The sequence below is a fragment of the Mytilus californianus genome, unplaced genomic scaffold, assembly GCF_021869535.1.
Source record: "Mytilus californianus isolate M0D057914Y unplaced genomic scaffold, xbMytCali1.0.p SCAF_7, whole genome shotgun sequence".
Taxonomy (NCBI): Eukaryota; Metazoa; Mollusca; class Bivalvia; order Mytilida; family Mytilidae; genus Mytilus; species Mytilus californianus.
In genome coordinates this window covers 74,614,644-74,635,715 of record NW_026262723.1, presented here as the reverse complement: position 1 = coordinate 74,635,715, position 21,072 = coordinate 74,614,644, and the positions used below count along the sequence as shown (strand labels likewise).

The following is a 21,072-nucleotide window of genomic DNA, read 5'->3' as shown; positions in this document are numbered from 1 at the left end:
TTATTATTTACACAATTTTACTTAACAATAAGCAATATAACAAGTTTTTGACTAGTCATCTAGTATGACAGTTAATATGAAATCCATGGAGAGACTGGTGACATTATGGTGATCAATAGCTAAGGATGGATGACCACATCTAGTTACTGTCAGGATGCTGCCACTTGTGACAATGGTTCTTCTAGATACAGGGCTAATGCTTCTGCCTGAAATATAGTTAACATGTATGTTTACACTTAAAAAATGCTAAATACAAGTGTGTCAACAAAATAGATCTTTTAACATTATGTTTGTTATAACAACTTACATATCTGACTTGAATATTTAGTTTGTCGAAGCCTGTGCTCTATGTTGAACTAGGCCTCAATTCGGGTGAACTCTAGATGATTTTTTGAACTTAAATTAAAATCTCTTTTTCGGCCTACTTGTGGTGTGAAGGGCACCGCTTTACCAGAAAAGTCAGATAAAAAAAATTCAATTTAAATTTCTTGCATGTCTTTTCTTCAAATTAAAACATTTTTTCATCTGGAAACAATAGGCTTAATAGTTCGCGGCTAATAATGACACTTACCAAACTTACTCCTTTAAACTTTTCATATCATTTTTATGCCCCATTTATGGGCATTATGTTTTTCGGTCTGTGCGTCCGTCCGTCTGTCTCGCTTCAGGTTAAAGTTTTTGGTCAAGGTAGTTTTTGATGAAGTTGAAGTCCAATCAACTTGAAACTTAGTACACATGTTCCCTATGATATGATCTTTCTCATTTTAATGCCAAATTAGAGTTTTTACCCCAATTTCACGGTCCACTGAACATAGAAAATGATAGTGCGAGTGGGGCATCCGTGTACTATGGACACATTCTTGTTGAATGAGTTTCAATTCAATAACTAGTTTGTCCTTTTTTGGTAAGAGAAAGGAGACAAAAAAAATATTTTAAAATCTAATTAATTCCTTTTATGGAACCTTTCAAAAATATTTTAATTATACAAGGAAATTATTGAAGCAATGCATGCTTATCTGTAAAAGCTGTCTGTGCGTGATTTAGAGACAATATTTCAATAGCAGTACATTTCTGAAGACTTGGATAAAATAAAGGATTTTCTTTTAAAAGAAAGTCTATGCACACGTTTTATAGTAAAACTAAGCCTTCAAGTATACTAACGATATTCATCTTTTTTGTTAATTTAGAAGGATCATATGACTTTAAAATGTACCTCGAGAAACTTTATATGTATGATCTTAAGTAAAAGTATACACTGACTTACCTTTGCTTTTAACATTCCAAATCCAACATTTTCTTTTGAACTCATGCAAAGAATTAAATTTGCAACTTTTGTTATGGCTACTTTTCCTGTCTGAAACATAGAAAGTTTATAATGTAATCAAACTGAAAAGTTCTTAACATATAATAATAATAAAATCAATGCAAAAATATTTGTTATCCATATACATGTACCAAAACTGTTGAAAAATCTGTTAACAGTCAATACAAGGCTGAAACATTTTTAACCAGGAATGGTTTAATCCTGTTATTAAATTAAATTAACTACTGTGAGTAGAGCAAAATTTTGTTTTTTTTTAAATTCTGTGTTCATTCCCTTTTGTTCAAACTGGTTTTGTTAATTCATCAAACAAGTCTGAAAATATGCATATCTCATCAACATAAATTTACTTACTTAGGCTAAGACACATTTTCAGTAGTTGTGGTTGGAGGACAGGGCCGATTCATAATTTGAAGCAGCATATAAAAGCAAACTTAATTTTTTCCACAAGATCTGGGGATAAAATGGGAGTGTGTATTATATGCAAATAAGTACAATACACACAGCTAAATTCTGTATTCTCCACCTTGCCTAAACCTTATACATTGTATTCCCGTTGTCTAAAGTCAGTTCTTGTCTTTTGTCACACAATCCTATCTGATGTTATTGGTGATACATCATTGAAACAAGAAAACTGGTGTGTCAGCAAGGGCCCTGCTTGTGAATTTTTGTGTGAGGCACAAAGACTGATGCATACAAAGCAATATTTTATGCATGTGTATTGGGTGTCAAATTTCAGAACTTTGATACAAGCACTTAATTCAGAATGCGTTCTTGATAATATAAAGTTTTGTTTAAATCCAACCACTACATGTATGTATTTTGGAGGGCATTTCATAAATGGAAGGGCAACCAATAATTTTTGACACAGGGAATCATTTTGGAACAGCAAATTGTAACTACATGTACATGTACACATTGATTTTCATTGAAATCCTATTAAAAACATGTTTCTCATAATTTGGCATTTTTTAACCAAAAATTAAAAATTAACCACAATTTTGACATAAGGGATCAGATAGATGTTCCAAGAGTTTGATCTAAAAAAAAATACCTTGTTCTAAAAATTTACACAAATTAGCCGTTACCCCCTAAAAACCATCGCTTTTAAAGTTGTTTCTCAAAATATGACATATTTTAACAAAAATTAAAATTTACCACATTATTGACATTGTTGGATAAAAAAAACCACCTTTTCCTACAAATTTACAAAACTTAGGATTAACCCCCCTGAAACCATCCCTTTAATTTCTGGAATTAATCCTGTCTCATTGAATTGTTTGTCCTTTTCTTACCTCACATTCCAACATAACTAATTTTAATTTATCATCATTAAAAGCTGCAGATCCACTCTTCTGATAGGCCGTCCAGATGTTACCAGCTATTGCAGCTGACACTGCAGCATCTTTGTCACCATAACCAGAATAGGCTAATAATGCTCCTTCATTGTTTAACAAGCTAAAAATAAATAAATAACATTATAAGTATCAGCATCAACATAATTTAATGCATGTGTATATGCAGTGCTCTAAATATCATAATGCATAGCTATCAAGACATGAAGCTTTCCATTTAGTCTGACAAATAATGGTACAATGTACCTAAATGTAACAACTTGGATGAGAGCAATAACTATACTAATCCTGTTCTAGTTTTTCCTTTTTATTGACCCTCTTCATAAAACATGATATACATGGAGCATATGATTACACCTTAAACATGATAAAGGAGCATACACTTTCCAGCAAATTTGTACTGGTCTATCTGTTGAAAAAATGTTTCTACATCTACATCTACTGTCTACATCGTTGAAATGCAAAGGGTCTAAGACCCATCATGCAAGTACTAATTAAGTCATTTGATATGGTGCTCATTAAAAACATATTTACATGTGAAACTAAAATTTAGTGTTTGTTGTGTGACTACTCTGTTAAATAAGATGTGAGGCTGTTCTTGAATGCCTCTGTATCTTCTATATTTAACAGTCTTATTGGTAAGCTATTCCAGTCTTTGATGGTACATGGAAAGAAGCTGTATTTGTAGGTGTTGGTTGAAGTTTGAAGGTTTCTAAATTTACTTTGGTGATATTGACGTGTTGTCCTGCTTTGTTGTTCTACATACTCTGGAATATTTATGGCTATTTTATGATGTAAAGCTTTGTGGAACAAGCAAAGCCTTTTTATTTTCCGTCTGGTCTCTAATGATGGTAATTTTAGCTCATTCAGTATGCTAGTAACTGACCCAGGTCCTCTGCTGTATTGATGTTTTATGAAACGTGCTGACCTTCTTTGCACCATTTCTATCTTTTTGATGTGGTTTTCCTGATATGGATCCCAGGCACTGCTTGCATATTCAACGTTTGGTCTAACAATGGCTTGATATGCTCTTATTTAATTTCTTCTGGGAATTTGCTGATGTTTCTCCTCAGAAAGCCTAATGATCTATTTGCTTTTGCCGTGATGTTATTGATGTGTATATCCCATTTCAGGTTGTTGGTGAACTGAACTCCTAAATATGGGTTTTGGTCTACATTTTCTAAAATTTGGCCATGCATGTGATAGTTGTGTCTGATAGGATTTTTCTTGTTGGTTATTCTTAGAACATAACATTTTGACGCATTAAATTTCATCTGCCAATTAGATGCCCAGTCGACCAATTTGTTCAGATCTTTTTGTAATTGGTTGCAGTCATCATTGCAATCTATTGCCAGGTATAAAAGGCTATCATCTGCAAAGAGGCGCAACTTTGACTTGATGTCATCCCCAATATCATTGATATATAAAAGAAACATCAATGGGCCTAAAACTGTACCTTGGGGTACTCCTGATTTTACAAAGGCGTTTGTAGATGTTTCACCTTCAACTGCTACACACTGTTGACGTTGTGTGAGCCAGGCCTTGCCCACTCAATTATTTTGCTATTTATTCCATAGTGCTCTAATTTCCGCAGAAGCCGTATGTGAGGCACTACATCAAATGCTTTACTGAAGTCTAATATTAGCATATCAACTTGCTCTTTTTTATCTAGATGTTTTGCTATATCTTCAATTGTTGTTACTAATTGAGATTCGCATGATCTTTTCTATCTGAAGCCATGTTGGTAATCGACTTGTATTTCATATTTCTCAAGATGCTGCATAATGTGTTTGAAAATGATGTGTTCCATGAGTTTGCATGTAACTGACGTCAATGAAACAAGTCTGTAATTTACTGGCAAGCTTTTGTCCCCTTTTTTAAAAAGTGCTGTGATGATAGCTGTAATCAAATCGTTTGGGACAGCCCCTTCATCATATGTTTTCTGAAATATTGTTGTTATTTTATGTCGAGATACTTGTAGCACATTCCTTTAGGACTCTGTTTGGTATGTTATCTGGCCCATTTGCCTTTTTCGGGTTGACATTACTTAATAGCTTTCTTACTCCTTCTACTGTTATCTCTAGATGGTCTATATCAGGCGATGGGCTGCCATTCAGTTTTGGTTGACTTAATGTGTTTTCATTAGTAAAAACAGATACAAATTGATGGTTAAGTGTTTCTGCTTTACCTTTGCTGTCTTCCATTAGTTTTCCATTTGAACTAAGTGGTGCTATTCCACAGGAGTCCCTTTTCTTTGATTTAAAATATTGCCAAAACTTTTTTCAAACAACAGGTGTTTTTCTCTCTCCCTCTTCATCTACTTCCAATATTTGTGAAATATAGTTTTGGTGTGCTTCTTCTAATTTAGATTTTACTGTTTTTCTCAGGAGCTTAAATTCTTCCCAGTGTGTTTCATTGTTAGTACGTTTTGCCTTGTTGTAAACCCTTTGTTTTCTTTTGATCATTGTTTTGATCTCTCTATTGATCCAAGGTACATTCCATCTGGATGACAGCATTTTGGTTGGAATATTTGATGTTATAGCCTGTGACAATATATCTTTAAATTCATTCCAGCATTCTTGTGTGGTATTTGTACTTGCTTTTTGCATGTTTTGTATAACATTATTCAACTCTTTATCTAGTTGTTCATTTATTCGGTTCATGTTGCCCTTTTTATAAATATATACTTTCCTTGGTACTCATGATACTTGCTTTTTTGTTTTTGCTTTTAAATTTATGTCAGTGATGACTATGCTATGGTCACTCATTCCATCTTGGACTGATATATTTTCAATGCTTGACGGATTTGTTGTTAATACAAGGTTTAATATGTTATCTTGACATGTTGGTTCTTTTACTATTTGTGTTAGACAGTTTTCTTCAAGTGCTTCTATGAACTTGTTATTGGTTTCCATACTATAGTTGTTTGGTTTTTTTACTGGGAAGTTGTTGTCTTCATCTATTTCCCATTTTATGTCAGGCATCTTGAAATCACCAGTGAGTACTAAGTTTGGAAGATTACTTGAATGTGTTAGTCTGGTTAGCGATGTATTTAAGCTTTCAATAGATGCTATATTTCTTTAATCACTCTGTAATGTTTATGTCATAAAAATATTGTATTGTATTGTATATTGTTGTCTGGTGGTCTGTAATAGCAGCCTGTATAAAGTGGTTTACTGCTTTTTATCTCAATCTTATTCCAGCATATTTCACAGTCAGTGTCTAGACAGTCTAGTGTTATTTCAGCTGTAGATAACAGGTCTTTTCTTCAAATTTGCATACAAGTGTAAATACTCAATTTATGTGATGACTGGCATGTTTCACCCATTTGTACCGTGTCAATTGGTCCCACAAGAGTGAGTCATATCACCATGATTTAAAAAAATTATAAATCGGATTTATTCTTTGATATGAAATGACCCCGATTCCTGTATGGGCTTTAAGTAAGTAAAACTTTCGGTATTTAGTTGAATTCTGTCTCCAAATAACCTTCTGATGTCAAGGAACAATCACTTTTTATTATGACCTAAAAAAATTTTTAAATAGTGATGCAAATTTAGAACTTGTGTGATTTTAAGTAATGGTCGACAAATTTGCATACAAGTGTATTCTGTATTCTGTAGGTGTCGCTGTTGACACTGGATTGTCTCTCTTGTAAAATATTGAAGTCTCGTGTGTACAAATTTTTTTCACTCTTGTAAACAAGAAAATAATTTTTCCCCTTGGTTGACACATCTTTATGTCAAGAGATGAAGCGGAAAATTTTACTTGAATATATTGACGCTTATCTTGCTTTTGTTAGTTCAACAATTGTCGACCACATACAAGTGTAAATACTCTATTTATGTGATGACTGGCATGTTATTTATTTAACCTATTAGGCTATTTTAGAGGCTTACATTTTTTCAGCATACTTTGCGTTTTATTAAATTCACGAACTTTGATATCAGTAAATATTCTTACAGTGTGCTTTGTACACCACCAGTATTTGCCTGACTCAAAACTTGAGTTAATGCTTTTGGCTTCAACATCTTCTTTCACAAAAAATGATCACATGATTCGGACCCAAAGCACTTTGCTATGTTTTAAATGATTGGCCAATTTTTTGAGGTTACGACCTTTGCGGAACTTCCGCAAAATTTGACTGGTACCCTTTCAAGGAATTTGTACAATGTACGGTAAGCTATCGTAGTTAATTATTACAAACCAGTCATCATTGAATTAGCATGGCAGAAAAGAAAGATCGTCTACCCGACGATGCTGCTGAATATTGGCTTTTCCCCTTGGTTGACACATCTTTATGTCAAGAGACGAAGCGGAAAATTTTGCTTGAATATATTGACGCTTATCTTGCTTTTGTTAGTTCAACAATTGTCGACCACATTTGGCAAAAAGAGCAGTTTAATTTAACTGCTGTGACTGAAAAAGGTTACTTTGTTTACTTTCTGAATACATTTCTGCTTGATATTGAATGATCACCAATAAATTGTAACCCTTCTTTAAAATTTGCTTAAGATGTGTGGTATTTTCATCCTTGGTCAGTCAAGTACTTAGACACAGGTGTATCTGAATAATACTGTCCTGAACATGCATCTAATATTTGCCACTGGACATTAAGCAACCAATCTGAGTAATAAATGTATGCTTCAGCTTGGCCTAAATTTCAGACAAACACTGGACTCATGTAAGCAGATAGTGTTAGAGATCAGACTCAAACAATTGACTAATTTCAATTTTTTATATATAAATGAGTTTCAGCAGTTAGCTTATATATATAATAACTAGCAGTCAATCCATGTATATGATGTCATTGAACAATCAACACTGTATGATGTGATAACATAATTATTGTGACATATGAAAATGTTGCCTATTTGCCTGTCTGTCCAGTCTTTTGTTTGTTTGATATCCATTAATTTAAAATCCAAATTCATGCCACCCAACAAATAAAAGAAATTTTGCATATTTATTGACACCAGAGCATTAAAATTGACAACTCAACTTCATTTTAATCTAATTTTTGCTTAGGTCAAATTGTCATTAGTTTTCAAACCGAGTTTTACCTAGTCCAAATAATTATGTCGTCTTGGAAGGCTATGTTAATTTTTACAGAGGATGACCTTCAGGTCATTCCGATGTATTGCTATCGCCTAAATTTCCATTATGCAAATTAGTTTTGGGATTTCAACCGATCTATAAAAATTATAGATCCGCGGTCATTACAAGGGAAAAAAGTGCATTTTTATACCTGCGATTCCGTTTTCCGTTCGTACGATGTTTCATCATGTTCATAAAAAAATGGAATCATTTCAGTTGTTGATTTAGTACTGAAAATTTGACTGAACTATCTCCTTTTAAATACGGTTTTATATGTTTAATTGGTGTTTATGAAAGAGGTCAGGTGCTCATGTTCATTCATAAAATTATCGTTCATTCATTCATGAATTTATCGTAAAATCAAAATCACTACACAGGTCACACAGGTTGTATACGTTATGTCAAATGATTACCTGTAATCTAAAAATAAACAAACTTAACTGACTCCCCTTACTATAGTGTGTGATATCATTTTGTGAGGAAATTCGTTGTTTGCTATACCACTGTTCATTTCAACGCACTTTATGACGATACCACTTTATCAATATGAATGAAATTTTTTGCAGTGTTTTAAGAAATAATTTTACTTTAAAATCGCGTATCATTTGTGAACTATTAAATGTTTTACAAGGACGAATTTTCTGTATAAAGTCAATAATTGTGTGAACTTTTGAAGCCCAAACTTTTTATAGCCTTAAATACGCTAATGAAAGATCCGAAAACTATACCCATACAGAACGACATGTTTTTGAAATTGTAGCAAAACTTTTGGTTGACAAATTTTAATTCGTTATTGCATAAATATTAACTTGAAATATCTGTCATTTTCTCCCTACCAAGTTTACCCCTATTACTCATTATGATGTGGACTGGACATTGTTATTGAATCTTATGCAATTTGATTGGATTAAGTTATTATTAGATTACCTTCAAACTGTTCATGCTTTTTCGTACGTGTATATCGATTAAATCAGAGCGTGCATGAATGTTTACAGTAAATTAAATGACCTGCAAACTGGACACTGGACCAGTCCATATTACGTTTTATCAATGAATAGATTTTTTTTTTGTATTTTCCAAATTACAGGGCCCATAAAGGGCATAAAATCAGATACAATTGATTTACATAATTGGTAACAACAACAATAATAGCAGTATATGAATGAAACTTAACAGTCAGGGGTGCTACTTAAACAAGTGATTTCATCATCACTTATTTCAGTGATTTGATAAATTCAGTTATCACCTATTTAAGTGATTTTAGTGTTTTCTTTGATCTTCAAATGCTAATTTCATTGATTTTCCATATTTTCACAATCTTTTCTATAATTTTCCTACATAAATCAATTATCCCTTTTTCTTTGTATATTAATTTCACCAGTGCGCTTGGGCAGTAAGTTAGTGCGCTAAAGCTTTTAAAAGTACCCTTGGGAAGTTTTCTGTAATCAAAAGTTCATTAACTACTCTTACTTTCAGACAAATATCAACAATATTAGGTAACCTGATTGGTTTTCTTTAGAGTTAGAATGATCTACTTCAAGGTTATGACCTGATCTACAAACTATTCCAGTTTTTGCATATTTTAAAAAAACTGTAAAAGTGTCAGGCTTATCAAGCAAAAGACAATTTCTGCATATACATAGTTGTTTTTTCAATGGAATTGTTGTCTTTTTACCAATAAAAAAATCAAGCTTGTGGGAAAAATATCAAGAAAATGTTATAAACACTTATTAAAGTGATTACATTTTAACTTCTAAAATTACTTGTTTCAGTGATTTTAAAAAGTCTGTGTGAAAATTTTTAATACTTCACAGCCAAAATCACTCGAGGGAGTGATTCTGAAATCACTTGTTTAAGTAGTACCCCTGACTGCTTAAGGTATGAAAGGTAACAATTGCCACTTTTTATCTTTTCACATAATTTTCCATATACACATTAGATAAATTATTTTTGATAGCCTATTGCGGAGAAAAAAGAGAAAGTTTACTGTATTAACGTTCTATTCCATTAAATACGCCATTTTTCGCAGAAAAACATTTTATGCACGGCTACGCCAGGTAAAATTGTTGTTTATCCTAACAAAAAAATACAATTTTCAGTTTCATTAGAATATTATAATAATAATAAATCCCAAATTTATGTAGTCATTAGATAAAGTCCTTATATGTCCGATCTGCCTATTTTTGGACTTCAAAAGACAATACTATCGTTTTAAGGTCAATTTCGTCTACCTCACACAATCTTGTTAGGCACTATAATGAAATGGACCTGAAATTTATTTCACATGTTTCCTGAAAATTGATAAATATCAAAGCAACATAGAGCTGTTTGTTCTAGTTCGTATAATGACAATTTAATTTCATGTTTGTTAGTGATGACCCCCCTTTTCGGGATTGCATCAGAATTATAGTTATCTCGTATCGCATGAGGATGACACATATTAACTGAGCAATTATGTTTGGGACTTAGTTTTAAGAAATGATGTCAAAGTAACATTATGAAAATATTTTTAGTAAGCTGAAATATATATTTATTTTTTACATGTTTATGTCTTGTAAGATATTTTATTTCTTGCCCGTTTTTCAACATTTGCGTCTGGAAAGTTGAAATGTTTTAACTGAATGGTTAATTTAAATTAATTATGAAAATTGTTAAAATTAAAATCAATAAAGGAAATTATTGCCCAGTTACAAACACTACCAGGGGACAATCCATATTGATTTTTTTTTTAGTTATATGTTTCAGCACATGTATAATTAACCCCAACTTTAGCCTTGTAAACTTGTTGTCTCCTTGTGAAATATAAAACATATTTAAAATGATTTCCTGCTAAAGTCTTTTATTGATATAAAGTTAAAACCATCTTGCTTCTCACTAGTCAACACTCCTGTCCTGTCAGGTTTAATTCTTATATATATGGATGAAAAATAAAAGTCCACAAAGCATTAACATGGCAGCAATTGCTTTTACAGCCTTTAAGGCTTTGATTTTTTTTACAGAAGAGTGTCCACCATGCACTTGCACTGCACTATAATAATAGTAGAATAGAATGATATACAAATAGATGAAAATTATATATACATGCAACCGTAATATTAATATAATATATAACAACAAACCAGTGTATTCTCTGGAACTATTATTATATTAGTATAATAGTCTAAGGTATACTGATTTGTATCACTACAATATAATAGTTATTACGGTGAGGTTGAATTTCCTGTCATTTATTCATCATCCAAGCAGGAACTTGTATCAGAAAAAAAAATCTCTGTAAATTAACCTCAGTTTCAGGTATAGAGATGTGATCTGTTTCTGTGACATGTGCTTTTGACCATACACAAGAACCTGCGGTCATCCGATGTTCAGTACTTCAGTACTTTGATTGTTTGTTTGACGCCTTCCATCAATTAGGGATTTATAAAAATAAAAAAAAAAAATACCCTTAGCAGATATAATAATATCTGGACTTAGTTTGACCAGGCTTAGAAATGAATTTTGTTATGCTTATCTTCATCATGTATTTTCAAGGTCATACTTACTCAGAAAAACTGCATTTTCCCCCTATGCTATCTTTAAAGAAAGGAATAGTTCACAAAAATCATCTTTAGAATTGTAAAATTGAGAATGGAAATGGGGAATGTGTCAAAGAGACAACAACCCGACCATAGAACAGACAACAGCAGAAGGTCACCAACAGGTCTTCAATGCAGCGAGAAATTCCCGCACCCGGAGGCGTCCTTCAGCTGGCCCCTAAACAAATATATATACTAGTTCAGTGATAATGAACGCCATACTAAACTCCAAATTGTACACAAGAAACTAAAATTAAAAATAATACAAGACTAACAAAGGCTAGAGGCTCCTGACTTGGGACAGGCGCAAAAATGCGGCGGGGTTAAACATGTTTATGATATCTCAACCCTCCCCCTATACCTCTAGCCAATGTAGAAAAGTAAACGCATAACAATACGCACATTAAAATTCAGTTCAAGAGAAGTCCGAGTCTGATGTTAGAAGATGTAATTATGGGAAATTTCAATTGTCGTAAAATTCTTTGACATAAAAAAAAGGTTGCGGAGTAAAAACATTTTGACAAATTGACAACAGAAAATATATGCTTTTGATTGCACATTTATATGTATATGATTGGCTGATTGAAGTGCAATTAAATACCAGCAACATCTGGATTGATACTGAATTAAAATACAGGTTTAAAGCAAATAAAATAAAAAAATATGACTTAAGAGTTAATAAAAGTATTTTGAGACATCACATGAATGTTTTTTTGTTTTTCCTTTAACGTTAAAGATATAGTTACAACTTATATGATCCTGCTTATGCACCAAAGAGCATGTTGTCATTAACACAACGTAAGGAATATATGCTGATGATAAGCTATTCATAGTTTTCACAAACCAAATTTGACCCTGTTTTTAAACTGCTTCTAGACCATTCTAGACTGTTCTAGGGTTTTTTGTAATGACATTTTGGTACTTTCACATCTTAAATACAAATTTCTTGTATACTTCATGTAGGACTTGAGCAGCTGAGAAATAAATTTTAGAATGCAACACGAGCATATCCCCTAGAAAAAAGTTGTTTCTTCAGTTTATTTGCTCTCTTTAAATAGGGGAACAGATTGTATTACAACGACCAAATCACACAATATAGTTTTAGATTTTTAGATGGCTGATGCAACTCTTAGTTTTGACATCATGTTATTATGACTGCAAAATATTACCAAGGTTCTAAATTTATTACATCTTAATGATTTGTGAAAGGTAGCTGATCTATCATGTAGATAACTGGGTAAATATCCCTAATGCGCTTCAGAGTAAGGTACTCAAACTGTAAATAGAAATAAAAAAGCCTGCATGCAACGAAACTGAGCTTAACCATTTGTGCTTTTTTGAAGAGCAGAAGACTGTACAGTAAAGATGTAAAAAATTTGAAGTTATTAAATGTTTGTAAAGAACTGAATTTCCAGAGAATTTAACTGTGTGAAAATAAGGACTTTTCACTTGCTGAAGTGGCATCTTGTGGGGCCTTTCGGGGTTGCCCAATTGGGAAAAATTTAATCTCACTTCGTACCCCGAAAATTTAACCACATGCATGTGTGAAAATGTCTCGGCTTGGAAACGAGCCATCATACATATCCAAGTTTAAGATATGGACAGAGTAATGGAAGAAAGGGCTACCATTGTCGCCTATGGGAAATGAATTGCGCATCATGACCATGATGACCCAACTAAGACAAAAAATCACAAAAATAGAAAAAAAGCCATTGGCTGAAAAGTCTAAAAAAAGAATTTTAACAAGACAAGGAAGTTAATTTATAATTACATTTGAAAAAGGGCATGTGTAATGTCTTATGTTTATTTTTAGATAACTTACCACCTCACCTGTATGGTAAAACCTGTTATGGTGATAACGTTGAGGATGAATGGCTTATTGTTTACCTATTATTCACATTAACCAAACAGTTTGATGGATTAGTTGCAAAGTAAGATTTATTAGCTTGTTTTTTTAGAATAATAAAGAGTTATAAAATTTCAGAATTCACATATTTTCAAATTATTCAAGTAAATATATGATCTGATATTCTGGTAATGTGTGATCTGTAATAAAACTTGTGTATTCCAACTAAAAATATATTTGTATTGAATTTGAAAGTTTTTTTTTGCCAGACATGTGTCAAGTGTCCTTGATCTCATCTTCATGACTCAGTGATTCATGTTCTCTTTTGAAGACTTGTTGTTTCTTTTTGCTTTACATTATAGATGAACTATACTGTAAGTGGAATATTCATATCCCGGTACATTAAATGGTAAGGGTGTCTAGTGATCTGGTATAGACATTTTTTTTTAACTAAAATTCCTCTGAATTTCTTTTCTCACAGTAATGATATTTCTAAATTATATCACATATTCCCTTCTCAAGCAACTTTTAGCTAAAAAAACCAACAATATAGGGTACATTTTCAGTTGATTTCCCTTTAGTTTTGGACATTTTCAAATCTGGTGATATCATCGGATGACAAAAATTGAAGTACACAGGATTGACAGGAAGGAAAATGCAGCTTTAAATCTCAGAATACTTGATGAGTTTTAGTTCTGATCCTTATCACTAACTTTTAAAATCATGGAAATGGTGACCTAAGATTTTCTTTTCAGGCCACACTTAAAAAATTTTAGGTTTGCCCAAACCCTACCCAACATTGAGACAGTGGGTAGGTAGGTAGGCATTTTCTTTTTTTTTTGGTAAAGAGAAATTTAAGTATCAGATGTTTATTAGTCTTCATGCCTATCTGAATAAAAAAAAAATATTTTCACATCAGGGCAATAAAAGATTTTGAGTAGGCAGCTATTTTCTGGGTAGGTAGGGTTAGGGCAAACAAACCTATTCTTTTTTATGGCCTCAGAGGATGTAAAATTACCACAAACAAATAACTCAACATAATGGTATAATAGAAGAAATGTACCAAAAAAATGTACACTGTTTATATCAATACAATATTATTTCATCTTATTTGTATATAATTATCATGATTATCTTTTATTAGAATCGTTGCACAAATATTTACACTTGTATAATTTGTTTCCTGTTTATGACAGTCTTATTAGTAACGAGATGTGATTCAGTATCATGTTTTTTCTAATGCAGAATAAAGGATAGTGATGAAGAGTTTATGCTGATTGAGGCTGCTGACCATCTCCCTAAATGGCTGGAACCTGATACTGCTGAAAATAGAGTATTTATCTCCAAAATTTATAGCATTTTTTTGTTGAAATTATGTAACATGTTACAGGAAAAGCAGCTGCTACTAGTAAAAATTAAAAACACGACTAGCATGATACAAAATGAATGTTGTAAAAAAAACCACTGGAAATGATTATTCAGTTACATATTTTACATATATAAATGCAGTAATTATCAAGTATATAGTTAAATTTAGAAATGAAAAGCTTTTTTAAGATAAAGAACAACAAATGATTTTGCCATGTTAAAAAAATTGAGCAAACTAAATATTGATACTACTTAATGAATGATTACAGGGAGATTTTATTATTCATTCTGCCTGGTTCAGAGAGCCATTTAAATTGCCCCTTTAAAAATTACATCTTCATCAAATTTAATATGAATATAGACAGTAGCACTACTCCCTGTTTGTGTAAATTCAGCATGTTGGTTAAATCCAACACATACATGACATAACTGTTCTATGTACAAATTCATGTAAGCATATTTTATACATGTTATTCCAGCATATCAATCAAGAATATGTAAAAATGCTGAATTTTTCAAATGAATTGTTTATTTTTTCAGGTTTATATTTTTCAAGGAAATCTGCACATAATTCCATTTCCACAATCACCTGCCCAGATAACCACCCTCCCTAGTGGTGTACCTGCCGTTCAGTATGCTGTGAAATGTGTCAGAAACTACAACACTGCCACACTGGCTAGCACTGAAATAAATAATGCTGTAAGACAAAGGTTTGAGGGGTAAGTTTTAACTGTCTATCCCACAATCTCCTGTTCAGATAACCACCCACCCTTAGTGGTATAACTGCCATACAGTATGCTGTGAAATGTGTCAGAAACTACAACACTGCCACACTGGCTAGCACTGAAATAAATAATGCTGTAAGACAAAGGTTTGAGGGGTAAGTTTTAAAAGTCTATCCCACAATCTCCTGTTTAGATAACCTCCCCAGTGGTGTACCTGCCATACAGTATGGTGTGAAATGTGGAATAAATAACCATCCCATAATACATAACAAAATGTTATAATTTACTGCCCAATGGCCACTCATGGTTAATTGTGCTTTGTCTTTGTCATTTTCATTTGAAAATAGTGCAGTAAAAGAAAATGGATATATAAAAAGTAGATGAGGTATGATTGCCAATGAGACAACTATCCACCAAAGTTCAAATAAAGTGGATGTAAGCAATTATAGGCAATCACTATGGTCCATGCATGTAAAACAGGTGTTGCCCAAAGTTTATGTTATAATTTATATGATTATATTGTATATGTAGATTATCTGATAGAGTGAAGAAAGAAGTCCATTATGCTCACTGTTACATCCCAGCCAATCTTGCTGTTGTTTTAGATACAAAACCATCATTAATAGCTGCAGGGGTTAATGCATTCTACTACAGAGATCCCATAGACTTGAAGGTAAATATACTGGTAATTTACAAAGTAGTAAATATCCTTTAGCTCATCTATTGAATTCTGCTCCACTTTCATTTCAGTTGTTTTTCAATGTTTAATGAATTCTCAGTTTGAAAAACTTTTGATTTACTTGATGGTTAATAATACTGGGTGATAACCCTAGCGATAGAACATTCTTTTCTCCTCTGTAATATATAATAAAACATAGTTATGTCTTATAGAAACACACAAACAGAAAATCAAGGAAACAGGTAAAAGAAGAGGCAGATGAAGCCTTAAAAATTAATATGGGGAAAATTGGATTTAGAAACATTTGACATTTAGAAACATTTACTTTGATAACTTTTTTGTTGGGACGCTGTCTTATTGATTTTTATAGGTCCTATTTTTGTGACGTATTATGGTATACCTCTGTCCTTTCGTCCGCCTGTCTGTCCGTCTGTCGTGAACATGTCTGACAATAACTCAAAAACACTTTAACTAATTTTCATGAAACTTTGAATTGTTTATATCTATTGACGTAAGCTCCCTTTAGATTTTTATAAATTTTAGATTTTACGTTTCCAGTAATGGGATTTTATTCATAATGAAGGGGGGATTTTCCAGTTTTCGGAAAATAAATCAAAAATGCTTTAAGCAGTTTTCATGAAACTTTGGTGACGGGTTTATATCTATTATGATAAGCTCCCTTTAGTTTTTTATAAATTTCTGATGTGACATTGAGGAGTTCTTGAACTTTATTCGATTGAAAAAGTGACGCTCATGACGCAGCTCTTTATTACCCCTCATTTCCTTTGTCCCTAAAAAATTTACTTTGATAATTTTTTTGTTGGGATGCTGTCTTATTGACTTTTAACCCTCATTTCCTTTGTCCCTTAAGGTCATTGCTAAGGAAGAGGGTTATTTATTAAAGATTTTCTGATTAACTGATTTATTTATGCTCCTTTTATAATAATTGAGAGGCATATTGTTATATATTCTGTTCAGCTGTTTGTCCAACAATTTATAGGGTTACACAGTTATCTGTCTAACTTCTGTTTTTTTAAGCTAGTACCTGATACTTAACACAATTACCAAACAGGTAAATAGAATTTAATTTTGTGCAACTAAATAATCAAATAAAGGGATTAGGAGGCACATTATTAAAATTATTATTGGTGATGATGTATTTTTGGTTTAGAGGTTTATATTGAATTTTTTATGGATGGTATGTTTTTGAAAAATGTGCTTCTAGACCCCACATTGCATTTATTTCTAGGTCAGTTTTGGTGAATTTGTATACGAGACACATAGTTATTACATGTAGCTTCTTTAGCTACCACTCTATTTTATATAGTATACTAAAGATAAACAAATTATCTGTTCATTTGGTTGTTTTTAACTTCTTGCGAAATTTTGATTTTTTGTTAATGTATGTTTGATAAATGAATACTTATTTTGAAGTCAGCTGTATATTTGATAAATACATGATAGAATAAGTGGATGCATCATGTATATGCTTATATAAAATGCAAATGTTTGAGTGATGAATCTTTGTTTGTACTTCAACCTCTGATGTCAGAGTGCTGGTTTAGTTATGTAAATGTGCTCTGGCATAGTTCTTAGTAAACTTAAATGAATAATTATATCTCTAATCTTAGAGTGGGGCTTTATTGCAATCACCTTGTCTCTCATTTGTCCATTGTTCCAACTCATCGAACAAAGGATATTTTTGTCCCACTTTTCTCAGGAAGTACTGAACAGAATGCCTTTATATTTGGTAAGCAACTTGACATTATTGAGTTTAAAAGTGAGCAATTTTTGGATCTTTCAGACGCCTACTTCCTCTCTATAGAAACTCACCTTCTGTTTGCAGATACTTTGAATTTTCAGTGTGTGTATGAAAATAAATATTTACGTAGCACTTTTCTCATGAAATACTAAACATAATGACCACATTTGGTCAGCAGTGTGTCAGTTAAAAGTTGTGAGATGTGAGTGCTTTTCTGAACGTCAGACAACTTCTTCCTGTTTTTTTTTATACTATGAAATACATGTGGAGTATGCTTAGCAGGACAACACATGCAACTTTTTTCTTTGGTATACTTTCAGGCATGCAGAACAATGAGATATTTTAGACCAGGAACTAGAGTGGTATCCAGGGTAAGTTAATCCAACATCTCAGTTTTCAATAATATTTCTATACCATATATTCCAAAAGTAGAAATTGTTCAGTAAGATACATGACAAATGTATACAATGAAAGGAAGGTCTTCGTTAAAATTTTTCAGTTTTGGCCAATTAAGATTAATTGATAGATTTTCATCCCTGCCCGCCTCTCTAAAATCGTCCCGCCCCGATTTTTTTTATTTAAGAATTTCTACGAATTTCAGTTTTTATACGCCCATTTACGGGACGTATTATGGTATACCGTTGACCGTTCGTCTGTCCGTCCGTCCGTCCGTCGCCAACATGTCGGACATTAATTCAAAAACTCTTTAACCAATATGCATGAAACTTTGGTGAATTGTTTATATCTATTGACGTGAGCTCCCTTTCGTTTTTTATAAATTTCAGATTTACCATTTCCGAGTTTTGGGGTTTTATTCATTAAAAAAGGGTGGATTTTTCAGTTTTCAGACAATAACTCAAAAAACATTTCACCAATTTGCATGAAACTTTTGTGAATTGTTCATATCTATTAACGTGAGCTCCCTTTTGTTTTTTTATAAATTTCGGATTTACTGTTTCCGAGTTTTGGGGTTTTATTCATTAAAAAAGGGGGGATTTTCCAGTTTTCGGACAATTACCCAAAAAAAATTTCACCAATTTGCATGAAACTTTTTGAATTGTTCATATCTATTGATGTGAGCTCCCTTTCCTTTTTTTATTAATTTCAGATTTACCATTTCCGAGTTTTGGGGTTTTATTCATTAAAAAAGGGGGGGGGTTTCCAGTTTTCAGACAATAACTCAAAAAGAATTTCACCAATTTGCATGAGACTTTGGTGAATTGTTTATTTGTATCGACATGAGCTCCCTTTTGATTTTTATGAATTTCAGAATATAGGTTTCCGATTTATGGGGTTTTATTCATTACAAAAAGGGGGATTTTCCAGTTTTCAGCATTTTCAGCATTTTTTTATGAAACTTTGGTAAATAGTTTATATCTATTTTTGTAAGCTCCCTTTTGATTTTTATAAATTTTCGATTTTACGTTTCCGAGTAATAAGATTTTATTTGTTTATAGTCTAACAACAGAAGAATTGTGCAACAGCACAGTGTATTGCACAACAGCAAGAAATCTTTCATATAACCAATTTCAAGTTCTTTGACTACATTTATTCAGAAACCTATAATATATCAAATATTTAATTACAATCCAAATTCAGACCTGTATCAAGGTCTGTATCAAAACCACGTTGGATTTTTATACGTGTGCATGTAAAACAAATTTCGTTGTAGAAGGGTCTAAATACAGCACAAACAACATTTTCCAAAAGACCAAAAAAGTGAAAAAGTATATTTTAACAAAATCACATTTGACTAACAGGATGAACAACTGATGTTTTTAAACCCTGCTGACTGCCATTGACAATTGCCAAATAAATTGATCACAAGATGTAACAAAGTGGATCTTTATATTAATTTAATACCAAATAGAAAACAATAAACTTGCGGCAAAGATGGTAAACCACAAACATGAGGTCCTAAAATTTGTACACCAGATCCAGATTTCAACAATAAATGTCTCTTCAGTGATGTTAGGGATTGAAATGGTATTTGGAAGGCCATATAATTTACCTCAATTTAGGATAGACTCTTGAATTTTAAAGAGTCAAAATAGGATGAACGGATCATATAAACCGGAGGGAAAATATGATACAAGCCCAAACGAAAAAATATAAACAAGTCTAAATTGAAAACTACGTTCAAACCTATGATTGCGTTGGATAAAAACCGCAATTTTTATACGTGTGCATGTAAAACAAATTTCGTTGTAGAAGGGTCTAAATACAGCACAAACAACATTTTCCAAAAGACCGAAAAAGTGAAAAAGTATATTTTAACAAAACGCATTTGACTAACAGGACGAACAACTGATGTTCTTAAACCCTGCTGACTGCCATTGACAATTGCCAAATAAATTGATCACAAGATGTAACAAAGTGGATCTTCATATTAATTTAATACCAAATAGAAAACAATAAACTTGCGGCAAAGTTGGTAAACCACAAACATGAGGTGCTAAAATTTGTACACCAGATCCAGATTATATATATATATATATAAGTACGTCTGAACCAGTGACAACTCTACAACAGATTTATCCATCAGATCACCAGCAGTGATGGTGATACATGGCTGTGTACATTCTGTATATACAACTCGTCTAAACATCAGCCCAACAATGTAAAGCAAATTTACAAATCTAACATTGTTGGGCTGATGTTTAGACAAGTTGTATATATACAAGTCTAAATTGAAAACAACGTTCAAATATATATATATATATGAAATAAGCTTATTATTACCCTTGCATATGAAGAATACATTACAAAAGGGTTTCAGAAGAAATAAAAATTAAAAAATAAAATCCTCCCACCCGCCTCATTTAAAAAAAAAATCTGGATGAAAATCTAATTATTTTTAGTTGGCCTTATTTTCCTACTCAAGAAAGTCTCATAAATAAAATAGTCCTGCAAATTAGTTTGTTTACTGAATTTTTCAACAAGACAGAAACCCAATTACACAAAAAACCAAAGTAGTAATAGTGGTAGCATACTTTGGTCTTGAACAATCAACAAGTGTCTATACAATATGTTAAGCTCCAGTATAGAAAGATTGTGAAATAAATGGAAAGGAGAAAACCAAATATCTACCATCAGCACCAAATTCTGTTAAAAAATCATGCATGGTTTTACCACAGACAACCATTAATGAGGATGCTAGTTTGGGACGGGGTGCATTTATTCCTCAAATTTTAAATCAGACTCACTTAAAGCATGACATTGCTGCCTTAATGAATTGTAGTAGGATAATGGTTAAACCCACTGACAATCCAAGATAAGATTCAAAGAGTGTGACTGATCCAGTCCCATATGCAGACAGTAATAGTGCAACCCATCAAATTGTT

At 32.2% G+C, this 21,072-nt stretch overlaps 2 protein-coding genes across 3 annotated transcripts in view; one reads left to right on the top strand and one right to left on the bottom strand.

The window, feature by feature from the left end:
• Window positions 1-6,757, bottom strand: LOC127708501 (ragulator complex protein LAMTOR2-like). The gene is made up of 4 exons (XM_052213392.1): window positions 6,640-6,757; window positions 2,617-2,779; window positions 1,265-1,354; window positions 1-206 (listed from the first exon to the last, which is right to left on the bottom strand). The coding sequence occupies exons 1-4, from the start codon at window positions 6,705-6,707 to the stop codon at window positions 150-152; spliced, it is 378 nt and encodes a 125-aa protein (XP_052069352.1). The 5' UTR covers window positions 6,708-6,757; the 3' UTR covers window positions 1-149.
• Window positions 6,758-6,902: 145 nt separating this feature from the next.
• The window catches only part of LOC127708480 (protein ecdysoneless homolog), a 63,237-nt gene continuing 49,067 nt past the window's right edge, over window positions 6,903-21,072 (top strand). For both annotated transcript variants that reach the window (XR_007985279.1, XM_052213356.1), the window contains exons 1-6: window positions 6,903-7,104; window positions 13,162-13,279; window positions 14,440-14,527; window positions 15,103-15,281; window positions 15,819-15,960; window positions 18,049-18,099. Coding sequence is in view for 1 of the 2 variants with exons in the window: in XM_052213356.1 (XP_052069316.1) it covers window positions 6,903-7,104; window positions 13,162-13,279; window positions 14,440-14,527; window positions 15,103-15,281; window positions 15,819-15,960; window positions 18,049-18,099 (780 nt within the window). In the remaining variant the exon portion in view is untranslated. The remainder of the gene's footprint in view (window positions 7,105-13,161; window positions 13,280-14,439; window positions 14,528-15,102; window positions 15,282-15,818; window positions 15,961-18,048; window positions 18,100-21,072) is intronic.